The following is a 14,254-nucleotide window of genomic DNA, read 5'->3' as shown; positions in this document are numbered from 1 at the left end:
CTACATTCAACTCAACATGCATCCAGAATATTTTTCTAGCCTCAGTTTCAGACCTGCCTGTCACAAACATTAAAACACCATAAATAAATTTTCAACTGCAGTCTTAAATGTGTAACCAAACATCCAAATATCATTGAAGAAAATCTGTCAAAGATTCTACTGCAAACTAAGAAATGCATGTTCCATCAACCGCTCAAAAGAAACTGACATACTGAAGACACTGAATGGGCATGACACAAAAATTCATGAATGTCTATTTTATGAGTGCTAAAATAGTCTAGATTATGCTTTCTTCATCTACTTTGTCTCAACAGTTGTCAAAAGCAAAATATATTGAACTAAATCAATGAGATCCTTCTAACTCACAGCAATGAGGTTTCTGAATCTCAGTAAGAACCATTTGAGCTGAGTCAAACCATCACATGCATCTTCATACACAATGACACCTGTTGAGGCTTCTCTTCTTCCAACACATTTATTGAAGTTAAGATCTCATACCTTGTTACCACAGGTACAACTTCAGATTAGATACAAGATACTTCTAACACACAAATGGTATGCTTTAATACTTAAGTGTTGTAGTTCATTGCTTGTGCAACTAAGTTGTCATAAGCACCACATGTACAAGTCAGGCAGTCTTCCTGAAAGATAGCTCTATTTGTATTAGATCAAATCACTGATGAAACTCTATGAAAATAGTTTCCCAATCACATAATCAAAAACGTTTCAGACTTACATAGCATCTACTGCTAGACCATCCAAATTACGCAGCAGATGATGAACCACTTGTTCTTGTGTACGAATATTCCAAGTGGCTATCTTGAGAAACCACCTAAGAAAATAACTTAAGCCCTTGAAGATAGAGTTTAAGTAACTTACCTTTCTGCTTCCTGCCAGTTGTACTAATGGCAACCTACAATAGTGAATGCTATTCTTTATGAATGATGTGAAACCAGTGTTAGCACTAACACTGATTTATCTCTAGAGCCTGGACTTATGTTATGACAAATGTTACACTTATGCTCATACTAATCTAAGCTACAAGTTATCATGGTAATGAAATCATAATGCAAGGTTGCTCAAGTATTAGGTTCTGATTGGTGTAAGGCATCAACAATAACCTCATCACAAGAGAGCTACAAGCTTCTCCAAGGTATATCATATACACAATGTAGTGGTGACCACAATAATAAAAGGTGGGGAAAGTCTGGCCAGCAAATTTTATTCACCATAACATCTCATCAGAATGCTGATCTGAGTAGCTCACCATTCAGACTGCCCCATGAACACTCAGTGGCTGTTAACCTTTCAACTCTTTCTAGACAGTTTTCCATTTATGTTATCCTCAGATTTGGCTAACCAACTTAAGAATGACTACCATTATCAGCAGTTTATAATTGATCAGGCAATGATTCAGTTGATTTAGTAGATGAATGGAACATGAACTGTGAAAAAAACTGTTCAATTATGGTAGATCACTCAAAAGACAACAGAGAACTTCTCAGTCAGGAAGGTGGGGGTTCTGGTCTCAACCTCAAATTAGTTTTGTTTTACTCTTTCTCTGCTAAATGCTTAGCCATAATTAATAACTATTGGTCAACAGCACCAATCTTTGTTTGTCAATGCAAGATATGGTAATTACAATGAAAAATGTAGCACACAGTTTCCTTATTTCTCTAACACCTAGAGATTTAAAAACCCAGCATTTCAACTTACAAGTGTCTTGATTTTTTGAATTTAGAATGAAATAGAGAAAACTCAGTATGAGGACTGAGACAAAGAATAAACACTTTAGTGGCTGAAAAATAACTGAGGATGAAAGATTGATGAAAAGGAGAATATTTCACTGTAATGAATTTAATGAATAAACAAATGAACTGCGGTACATAAAAAAAGATAAAGGATTGTATTAAAACAAGAAAGCATTTAAATAAACTTTATAGTAAATAAAAAGATCAAAAGAAGATAAATAGATTGAAACATTGATGAAACTTCAAAAGCACCTCTTGACTCTTTAAAATTAGAAACAAACCTATTTGAAAATACCAAAACTGTGTCGTCAATGAGCTTTCTCTTTGCAAATGACCAATTAGGAAAGTAGATCCTAAAAATACGTGTTCCCTGCGATTTTCATGTAGATGTCCTTTATACACACATTAAAACACCATGCAACTGTTGTAAGAAACATTAAACATTTCCCACAATTGAATCCCCACTACAAAAATAGTCATTCCTAAGACTGAAATGGGATTTAGAATGTTAAAAATTAGAACTTAATATTACAGGAGAGTAAAGGATGTAATATTTACATACAAAAGCTGATCAATAATTAAACTGTGTAACCCAGGCAGACAAGAGAACAAAGAATAAAAATCATACATTCACTCAAGTTCCTGCAAGAAGTATTATTTTATATTTTACTTTATCTTATTTTCAAAACCAAATGTAATGCTTAAATATAGTAACATGTTGTATTATTTATAGTTTCTATATTTAGTTCAACAAAATTTCATTAAAGAACACTAAAATAACTGATAACCCTTGTTCCTTCAGCAACTTATCACCAGTTTCCTATTCACATGCTATGCTGTGCTATTCTTCTCGTATATATATATATATATATATCCCATAATTCATGGAATTTGGTTATAATAATAATGTATGACAGTTTTTTCTCTAATAAATGTTTACTCATTTGATACAGCAGTTTTATCATACTAATTTAATGTGTCCCAAAGAAATATGAATAAAGATTTTGTTAGCAATATGCAATATAATAAAAACACAACTCTGACCAAAGAACTTTTCATTTTTTTTATTATTTCTATTACATCTATGATAAATTATTTTTTGGAGGATTGTGTAGATTTAAATAAAATACTTACAGCATTAACAATTATATATTCAGGTGTCCTTGTGGTAAACACAAAACCCAAGTCCTTGGCTGCTCTAACTAGCGCACTTTCATCTAATGGTTGAATAAAAACATTTTTACTTTTTGTAATGCATCTTTCTCAAGCAATGTTTTTTTTTATTTTGGAACATGAGTTATACATATAGCTTCATGTGCAACATGTTATAACAACTACTCTTTTTCTTCATTTACTGATTCTCATAAATCTCTTTACAACTGACAAACCATATGAATCTATGCATTTCACCTAAATGAAATTCAACTATATTTATTTTTACATTAATCATCATTCTTTAAAATTTATTCATATACCACAACAAACAGTTAAGATTTCAAATTAAAAAGCAACAAATTTACATATTTATGGAAAAACAATATTTATTAGGCAACAGTGCTTCAAAGTGGAGAGAGGAGCTGCTATGTAGTGGTCCTTGAGTATTACCTACATAAGATGTGAAATGAGCTTTCACTAATGTATTTTATTCTTTTTTTAAATTTTGATCCAGGTTCATTCTTATTTATTATTTTGTTATTTCTGTTTTTACATTTATATAATTAAAATGAATTTCAAATAGGTAATCAACTCTGAAATATTAAAAGCCCTTCCTTATTGAATTTGTTCCCAAACTGTCAACAAACATGTCACTACAGATACCGAATCTCCTTTAATAATGCAGAGCATGTCTCAACCTATTCATAGTTTCCTATTTTTTTATATATTCCAAGCAACTTTTTACATATTCATCAGGAAGATGCATATAATAAGCTCAGCTTATCTATCACAATTCAAGTTTTTAGTTGTAGCTATGCTGGAAAATCACATATTTTGGTTTCAGGGAGGTTGGTAGTAATATGTTGCACAAGTGAGTACCTGTTAAAAATTGACATTATTTCTGAAAATGTAAAATTCTTATCAGGAAGACATACCTCTGGAATATTAAAAGTCAGAATACCAACAATGAGAGTCCTAAAGACCACTTGTTCACCAAAAACTGGTTCTTTGACAAATAGGTAACAACCTAAACAACAATAACTGAAATGTAGTCAAGAAGAGTTTGAGTAGAATCCAGAATCAGAATGAAAGTCAATGAACTGGATTCATGGAATAACAAAGTGGAAAAGACAAGTGCAATAAGAAACTGGACCAAAAAGAAGGCATTAAGAAAGAAAAGGATTCACCTATGTCAGGTTTTTAGGTATATGTAGGAGCCAGATTCTTTACAGTAGGTGTTTGTGACCTGTTAGTGACAAATTTTAACAATAAACAAGCAGCTCACTTGATTGAAAATAATGTATTAAAATACGTAAAAAATACATATAAATGTTCATCAAACAATTAATGAACACAGTTGTATCCAAAGCTTTAAATAAAAATCTCTTTCCATCAAAGTTCACACAGGCTGGTTCAGTTACTTTAGAACACAACTGACAAGACAAATTAATTCTTCTCTATTGCTTATTTCAATAAAATCTGTGATAATTAACATTTGAAATCTTCACTATACATTCTTATGATTAAACTCTGATTCACACAGACTATACTTACCTCTCAATGTAGCTAGTTTTGTCTAACTAAAGCTATATTTTATATGCATACTTGCTGCCTGACCAAGACAAAGAACTTTCCACATACACTACAAAACATTATGATGTAATAATACACAAATAAAACAGTAATAAAATTAGAACATTGTAATAACATAAAACAATCATCAATTTACAACAACTGAACTACATAACACAGTTCACACACAGTTACACAAACAAATCTGCAATAAACTATTGCAAATTTAACTCTCCTGCTATACTAAACTTTCTAAATAATAACACTTGCATTACACTTAAACAGTCATGTATATCCAACAATCTAAAAACGTATACCATTGCCCTAGACAAAACTGAATAATAAATCAAGGAAGACATGCACATTCTTTGGTTTAATCACATAATGTGCACTAACAATCAGAGAAAAATACATTATCGTATCCCTATCATGAAAATTTCCAAAAACAAAACCTGATAATAATAAATGACAGGACATTCTCCTGGGGTTAAAGCCCCATTCATTTCATCTGAAAATATTAGCTGAGCCAATGAACACCCAGAGAAAATCAAAAAGACCCAGGACATTATATTCAGTAAACCTTTGACAGAGTAGTGAGAAATAAGGTTAAGAAGAGTTAAAAATAAATCTAGAAGGTGTTGCTTATTCTCAAATGTTACTGAAATATGTGCACACAAAGATGGAAATTATAATCCTCATCAATTACCAGATGACATCCATTATCCACTACCAGATAGTATCACCCCTTTATGAAGCACTAATATGGAAGGAATAATTTATCCAGGACACTCAAAGAGGTATATGTAACATATAAGAATCACAAATTAATATATCCATTCAATCCCATTATCATATTATACAGAAGAGACAATGATTTTTTTTCACAACATAATGATTACTCAATCCCAAACACTTCTTAAAACAATAAAAAAAAAAAAGAGGTGGTTGAGTAGGGGTATTTATACCTCAATGACCATGCAAGCAATACTGTGGATCCAAATCAATAACTAAACAGATAACTGTAAACTCACCAATCCACAGGTGAACAATTGTAATGAACAATTTTAGTAGCTCTTCTCATAAAAACTATTACATAACAGATATCAGAACATATTCTGCTTGATAGAAGTAATAAGAAAAATATGGTTTACTGTATAGATGAGAGACTGGATAACCTTCAAAGGGTTTAAAAAAGTGACAAGCCAAGAAACATAAGATTAAATCCATGTCCTGCTTAGAATAATGTTTAAGAACTTGGAATCATTGAAAACAAAGGCAAGAAAGAAACCTCTGAACTGTGGAGGAACAAAAAACTTGATGGTTTCCACGACATTTGAAAATGGTAAATAAAGAAACTCTATAACCACTATGAATGATACTGAAAAGCCACAACCATGAAACATATATAAAGAAAGAAGCAATCTGCTCAGAAAATGGTAATAAACAAAATATGTTCAATGCACTAATTTTGTAAGTTAGTTCAATGATATTGACTGAAAGCCAGAAGAAAACCATGAGGAGTAGCGAACTCGCATTTAAACTACACTGGAAGAAAATCTGATGTAATAAACAAAGAACCAAACAACAGTCAGCTATGAATTTGGAAATGTTGAATATTTCTATGCAAGATGGATGCATAAGTGCACAGATGTTTCTTGGTGGTAACAGAACTTTTCTTGCAAAAAAAGTCAGTGTAATAGAAAAACCATGTTTAGGCTATCCAGAGTGTAGCAATTAAGAAGAATCCAGAAATATGAGTATTTATTCTTGCTTAGTACTTAAATAAAGAAGGTAGACATGAATATATATTAGGAAGAGGTTTTCACGTATATAACTCTAGGTATCTACTGGATATGGAAATGGAAACCATTAGAGTGTAAGAAGGTGGTTCAATAACACAGCAATTGTATCAACCACCAAACAAATAGTCTCTGGTCTTTCACATAGCTATTGAAAAGCAAATGAATAAATAACACATTCCTTCAGAAGAAGAGAACAAACTAAAGAAAGAAGTGCATGTGTGCACACCCATAGGGAATGACTCTGTGAAATTAATCCATTATTTCAAAAGCAGAAAGAATATCTTTGGTAATAGAATTAAAGACAAAAGTACATACAGGACACTCAAGTCTTGCAATACAAGTCAGTTGAAATGTTAAACTCCTAATTAGCTCCTTTTGACATGTTTCTACTGAACAGGTAACTGTGGTTGATGAAAACATCCTGCAGAAATGAAGCTAAACTGAGGCCAGCTGAAATGGGGAGATGAGCATTTTGTAAACAGCATGATGAACTAATGTGTTAAATAGACATAAGAGCCACATAGTAGTATAAACTCCCTCAGCAAGGACCACCTCTAAAGAAGCCTACAAGGTAAAACCTTGATCCTAGCTAAAGGAATCATAATAGTACGAGCTTATACCTTATAATTATTTCAAAGAAAAAATTCACACAATGAGATAAATCATAATGTGCAGGCAGATAAATGGTGATGGGTTAAAGTGAAATCTTGCATAAAAAACAAAAATTAACTTGATTGATAATAACTTAAAAAGTAAGGTGAGTAAAGAAGGATATCCCCAAAGATATTCTATTACCATTTAGTTGCTCTTTAAAACTATAAAAAATTATCCAAAAATCACGACAAAGTGGAAAATATCAAGATTTAAGAACTGAATCATTCAAAATAACATCAGTGCCATCAGGCATAGCAAGTATGAATTCCAGGTGTCAAACAGAACAACCATCGGAAAAAAAATTAATAAGCAAGGCATCTTTATAATTAGGACAGGGTGACAAATGTAATCCTGCTATTCTAAAACAATGAATGCAAACAGATATAATCAAAAGATTAGTTTTTACTTCATCATGACAAAATAGTTGGTGTTCTACAATTAAGCATCGACATTACCACGAAAACTGCCAAGGACATCAGCAGAAAATTGGAAATTAATGGCATAAATACACTGATAAATAACAGTTAACAATGCAGCCATGGGATTTCTCTGCAAATATAATTAAGTGAATAAAGTGCTGAAAAAAGTTCCAGAATTTCTGATACTGTTAGAAACACTTGCAGCAGTAGGCTGAAGGCTTGGAGGAATTTTTAAAATGAGCATTCAAGAGTTGGTTATCACAGCTGATGATTTACTACAATGCATTTATGAGTGCAATGTAGTCAGTATTTTAGAATAAATTTGTATATGGAAGTGCACAATGATAAATAAAGCAGTTAGAGTTTATTTTTTGTCTCTTTTCTTGATAACAGATATCAGTTACTAGAGTTGAACAATTAATTTGATTAACTGTTATAAATGATGACTCACGAGGTTCAATTGAATACTTTAGTATCACATAAAACAAATAATCAAATAAATTATGATTAAACTGATTAATTTCACAAAAATTTATAAAGAAATGGATAATCAGCTGTTACATTTTTTTATTATTTCTCTAAACCACGTAACTGAAACACTGCCACAATGTTTTCTCATTATTATTTTTGATTAATTCAAGGTTCTTTAGCTTAATCAACCAGTGTCATTACACATGAAAATAATCAACTAATTAAAATTAGTGTTTACAATTATTACCATTTGCCATAATTCCACCTATCTATATCTTGTGTAAATTACCAATTTCCTCAATATAACCGATTAATGTGCCCAACTGTTAATCAATTAGCAAATTCCACTAACTGTCCAGCAATATTTAGTCACTGAGATGATTTTTGTTTGTTGTTAAGTGTACAGCTACATGATGGGTTAACCATGCTCTGCCCACTACAGGTACTGAAACCAGATTTTTAGCATCATAAACTCTCAGATTTACCACTGAACCATTGGGAAGCTACTCAGATGATAAGTGGTCAAGAAAATGGTAGAGTGACCAATCAACAACAGAATATGTTACTATTCCTACTAATAAAGATTCTGTATGACAGTTATCACTAGCTCCTGTGAATAGTTCTAAGGATAACTTACATAATATACCATATAACAGTAGGAAGTACTGATTTAATTTTGTTGTTGTTTTCTTATAACCAGAAATTCTTCCAATAGAATGTTATAGTACACATGCTGTAGTCAAACCAGGTTAGTTACTTAGCCACCAAGTTAATTGGAGGTAACTATAGGTTGGAGGGTAGCCAGCAGTAGGAGCAGATACTCCAGCTGCACCATAATTCATGCATCAATGTTTAGTTTTTATGTAACTTATCCTTGTATTTGGTATTAAGAATATAAAAATTGAAACTGGAGCTAACATCAATGTGGATTATAAAAATGGTGTAAACTAATTATATTTTTGAAAAAATCCTTGGTAAAGACATAATTTGAAATGCAAGTAGGATATTTTATGTATTAACTTTAACAGTTATATTACTGTCTTAAAAAATGATTGACTTATTTCCTTTAATAATTGTTTTAAAAGAATAGTTAAGACATATATTTTGTTCTGAGAATTATGATTATTATTTCCTTCTTCCTCATGTAAATTCAAGTTGAGAACCTTTGTAAAAATTAATAAATACAGTTTTCTAAAATGTTTAATTAATATTAAGTGTAACTGGTTTGTTATTTAACATTAATATATTAATTTGAATTGTAGGCAAAATAAACAGGGTGACTGCCAACAAGAAAATCTGGATAATGCTGAGAAAGAAAAAAGTATTACATGTTCTCCTGATGCATGTCCATATGCTACATTGAAGCTGGGAGAGTGGAAAACTATGGGTAAATTACTCATGCTCTGCATTATGTGAAGGGCATTCAGAAAATAAAGTACAAAGATTGTTGGCACCATGATAACAAGCCAACAAATACAGGTTTTTACTGTTTAAAAAGTAAATTTGTCTGATTTGAAAGTGTAAAGATAAACTGATACTATGCCAACTACAATACTAACTTCAAGAAAAAACACAGATGCTACTTTTATCAAATATGTTATTTCTAATGTGATATTTGAAAAGAACACTTAATTCTTAACGTGATAATTAACCAAACATTTTGGGCTAATATTAAGTAATCCAAATTTCTCTCTGTGCATTTTAATAATAGATTAAACTCACCATTACAAATAATCCTATTTAATATCATAACGAAAATATTCAGTGAAATACTTGTTCATAACTGCTGAAAACACCAACTCACACAGTATCTTAACAATACTGCAAAAATTAAATCAAACTTATTATTTCATTAGTTAATTTTGTAGACGAAAGGATACTTCTTAATTTATATACTTTACCATGATTAAAACTTTCCAAAAAGTATGCACATATGAGATTAAAATGTAAATCTCTCAAAGTTACTAACCTCTTCCTGCCTGATTTTTATATTTTTGAGAATGTTTACTTTTGACTGGTCATGACAGAAGCCTAATGAATTGAACATAGTGTACACAGAAAAAGAATTGTTCAAGTAAAATTAATACTAAGTTACACAAAAATTTGCAAATAGTTTAAAAATTTTAACACAGCAATGTAAGATGCATCCACAAATTATAAAATCAAAATATTTTGAAATGATCAGCAACTAACTAAAGATAACAATTATAAAATTTAAATGTAGAATACTTATACTCTAAATACATTTCTTTACAGGTCTGTAGAGCAAAAAATAAACTGTGCTGCAATATTAATAGTAATTTTCTAAGCACAATGATTATTTATAGTGTACTCCATTTAGTTACAAATATTCATAACAGCAGTTTGTAAACGTTTTTTAGGTCTTTACATAAGCTGAAAAATGATTTAATCACGTGCAATTTTTTAATACTTTACTTTCCTAATTACAGATTCAAAAACATTATCTCAAACAACTCAAGTATTACCAATTTCACAGGTAAAATAATAAGTTATATTATAAAGTATTTTTTAAAACCAAAACCTTTATTTTAGTTACCAGGAGATGCTGCTTGATAATGTATAGTTTCCATATCTGGATCATATTCAGGTACTGCTGTGTGGCATACTGCCAACAATCTTACAAACTCCTTTAAAATTGACAATGATGTCTGTAATAGGAAAACAAGAATATTTTAAATAACTGTTTATTCTGTCTTACATTTATAAATCTTTCATACCCAGTTTTGAGCAGTCCATTTTGAAGGGAAAATTGTAGACATTTTTCCACTCATTAAAAGAAATAAAAATTTCACAAGTTGAAACTTATTCAGTAATAGAAATATTATTTATTTACTTTTATGCATGTGTGTCAGTTTTTAACAAAAGAGTACTACATTTCACTAATATTTTAAATTATAATGTATTTTAACACTCTCACCATTGACTTGGTTGAACCAGCAGAACTGTAATCCCAGACTTACAGATTCCCTACTATAACTTCTATTACATTTTGTGTATATTCATGAAATTTCACAAGCTTTCAGCTATTCTTTACTCATTTGATGAAAGATTTTCACCAAAACTTCTTCAAATAATATATAAAGTGTTGAGGACTTCAACTAGAAAGTGATTTTTGTGTTAAACTGAAAACACTTTTCTTCATCTGAAAATTTTAAAATTTTATTTGTGCAGTGTTACTCTCAAACCTCTTGAACAAAGTTCAATTTTTGTTTCCATTACAATGTTTATTTTATCTGTTATTTTCTTTACCCCTGCCTGGCCTTGTAATCATAAAAATAAAAATTAGTAATAAAGCTACATTACATTTTTTTCCTTTTTAAAATGACTTCAAATTGTGGCATGAAACTACATTTGTTTATTAGCTTTAAGCTTATGTCAGTATAGATCTGTTTATACTTATATTTTAATGTTTTATTATCCTTTGAACCATGTGTAACTGGCATTCTCACCAAAAAAGTTTTAAATCACTTGGTGAACATGTAGCTCACATTTCCAATTGCATAAAGCACAAGCTACCCCAACTGTATCTCATGCAAATTTATTATTATTCCTTATTTTACCTAATTTAACCTTATCTAACTTAAATAGTTTCTGAATATTTACATTTTAGTTATTTTTACAATAACAAATAGAAAATGCACATGCTATCAACTGTCAATGAAACTTAATCCTAATTTTATATATTAACAGTAGTACTATACAATCAAGTTTTGATTTAATTGAATAATGCACCAAAGAACATAGAATAATAGCCTGCATAAAGCAGACAATTTCCCATAACTATCAGTCTGTTTGGCTTTTTAACTGTAATAAGAACTGTTAAAAATTCATCTAAACTAGTCGTTATCTTTCCTGTTAGAATAAAGTTTTGAACTGGAAGCACAATAGACAATTCTCTGTGCTGAAAACAATGCATTATAACATACTGTTTAATAGTATTAAACATCAGAGAGAACTTCTGGCAATTTCTGAAAGAGAAGGTATGAGAGGTGGGCATGGCAAGAAGGGTTTGATTTTATGTTTGATGGCTCTGTATCTAAATTAGATTGAAGGCTATGAAAATTATGCATTGTCCAAGTGATGAGAACATTATAATGAAAAATTTAGGTTACAATTTAGAAGTACATCTTGGAGGGGTGATAAATAAATTAGAAAGAGAAAATGTCACAATTTTCATACTAGGTTAATTTTTTTTTAAATATTGTCTTATCAAATTAAAACATATATAATTAAAATTTGGATTATACGCTATGTTTTTAGGCCACATTTACTTTTATGTATCATGATAAGAAAGTAGTTTAATTAAATTTTGAATGTAACTTGCTAACTCTTTAACATGTACAGTAAATATGCCCATACTAAAATTGTTAATCAATGTCAATCCTTTATTCCAAGTTTGTGTGTGTGGAAGGAAGGGGGGTTCTTTTTGGCATGCAAAATGAGTTTTTGATAAATATTTAAATTTAAATAGTATAATTAAAAAAAAACACACAAAAGAACAAGTTGTAAATTCCTGCATCTATAGGCTACTTAAGAATCATTTCTACTCAAAGTTTAGTATGTTAAATATTGTGGAATCAAATAATGTACAACACTACCATATGATAGAAAAGGAAAATATATATAATTCTTATCATGATATAAATTTTGGATGTTTGTAAACAAGTTGTCATACTTTCTCTTCTACATATTTCACAGTCATCCTTACCTCTAGTTATTCCCATCAAAACTTGTTCTTAACTACTCTGTTATTACTTTAAATGCTAATTCTGGGTGATTAACAACATTAACTTTAGTTACTATATCCAAAAAGTTTGTTGTTCTGAATGTTAATAAAATACACAAATCTGATGCTGCTGTTCATCTCACATAACTTATGTGCTTAGTCACTGTCTAATCTTGGTGTATTTTATATCCATGGACAAATGCCCAGGTTTTAAATCAGATGAGCATGGTATCTCTATGTTTTGGGTGAATACTGTTTACAATTACAGAAAGTATTTTTTTAATTCACAATTTTATGCTCCTCAGCAATTTTTTAATACACCCTCATGCAAATTAATTGAAACAAATGGTCATTTTACAATATTTTCAGCATGGTGGCCGGTGTAGGCTCACTGGACCCGCTGATTTCCTTTAATAGTCATTTTTTCACACAGACGGCATCATTAGCTGTGTTTTGCAGTACGTGCAATCTATTTTTGGGATATATGACGACATTTTGAGGAATATTATGTCATTCGAAATTGCGTTAGAAGGGCAAGGAGACCAGTCAAAAAACATCTTCTTACCAACTCAATGAAGAAAAAACGGTATCAATGGGGTCTGAAATACAAGAACTGGATGCAAGAACAATGTAGGAAGGTGTTATTCAGTGACAAGACTCATTTCTTTGTACAGGGTCAAAGTAGTCTGCATGTTCGCAGATCTCCAGGTGAGAAACTTTGAGAATCTCACATCAATCAGTTCGTAAAACATCCCTTGAAGAAGATGTTTTGGGGCTTTTTCAGCTACTATGGCATCAGAGACTTACATATCATAGAAGATATGATGCAAGGACCACAGAACATCGAAGTTTTGCAGAGAATTGAAAAAGGGATTTCCAGATGGATCTGGCATTTTTCAGCAAGATCTAGCTCCGTGCCACACATCGAAACTTGTGAAGAATTTTATGACTACAACGCGAATAAAGGTGCTGAACTGGTATGGAAACTCTTTGGACTTAAATCCTATTGAAAATCTTTGGGCAATTTGTAAAGAAAGACTTCGGGGAAAAACCGTACTACAAAAGATAAGCTAATTGAGGCCATAATTGAGATATGGTACCATGATCCAAAAATTAGTAAAGATTGCAGTCAACTCATGGACTCAATGCCAAAACAAATTAACAATCTTCTGAAAAATAAAGGCGGTCGTATCATGTATTAATTTATGAGTAATTTTTGGATTCTCAGAAATAAAATGCAAAAAATTGAAAAAAATCGTAATTTTCTGTCTTGTTTTAATTAATTTGCACAAGGGTGTATGTCTTGATTTATACAAATTCAAAACACAGAAATACAAAGAAAAGTCATTACAAATGAATCCCTCTAGATATTAATTTCTAGAAATAACAGGAAAATATGTGAAAACCAGTTTTTTCAAAGATATGTAAAACTGCATAATTTGAGAATGTTTTAGCAAAAATATACTCAGACACATGACCTTTGTTAAATTAAATGCACAAAGTTGCTCCTTACATTTGTTTTATCCCAAGTCTAAACAAGAAATTAATTTGAACGTTTTAACCATTTCTAGCAAAGTAGTAGTACATTGTCATATCTACACTTCCATGCACAAAAATTAATAACTCTGAAACACAGGCACAAGAAACATAAATCATGATTACCACTGAATGTTTTTGAACATT

General features: G+C 30.6%; 1 protein-coding gene across 14 annotated transcripts in view; it reads right to left on the bottom strand.

Moving 5' to 3' along the window:
• ATP8A (ATPase phospholipid transporting 8A1) overlaps positions 1 to 14,254 on the bottom strand; it is a 241,640-nt gene that overhangs the window by 118,529 nt on the left and 108,857 nt on the right. For all 14 annotated transcript variants that reach the window (XR_013014406.1, XM_076456687.1, XM_076456679.1 and 11 more), the window contains 2 exons: positions 10,382 to 10,493; positions 2,886 to 2,968 (listed from right to left, as the gene is read on the bottom strand). Coding sequence is in view for 13 of the 14 variants with exons in the window: in XM_076456687.1 (XP_076312802.1) it covers positions 2,886 to 2,968; positions 10,382 to 10,493 (195 nt within the window). In the remaining variant the exon portion in view is untranslated. The remainder of the gene's footprint in view (positions 1 to 2,885; positions 2,969 to 10,381; positions 10,494 to 14,254) is intronic.

Source organism: Tachypleus tridentatus, chromosome 1 (assembly GCF_004210375.1).
Source record: "Tachypleus tridentatus isolate NWPU-2018 chromosome 1, ASM421037v1, whole genome shotgun sequence".
In the NCBI taxonomy this organism is placed as follows: domain Eukaryota; kingdom Metazoa; phylum Arthropoda; class Merostomata; order Xiphosura; family Limulidae; genus Tachypleus; species Tachypleus tridentatus.
The sequence above is the reverse complement of the archived record's forward strand: the minus strand, read 5'-3'. Positions and strand labels throughout refer to the sequence as shown.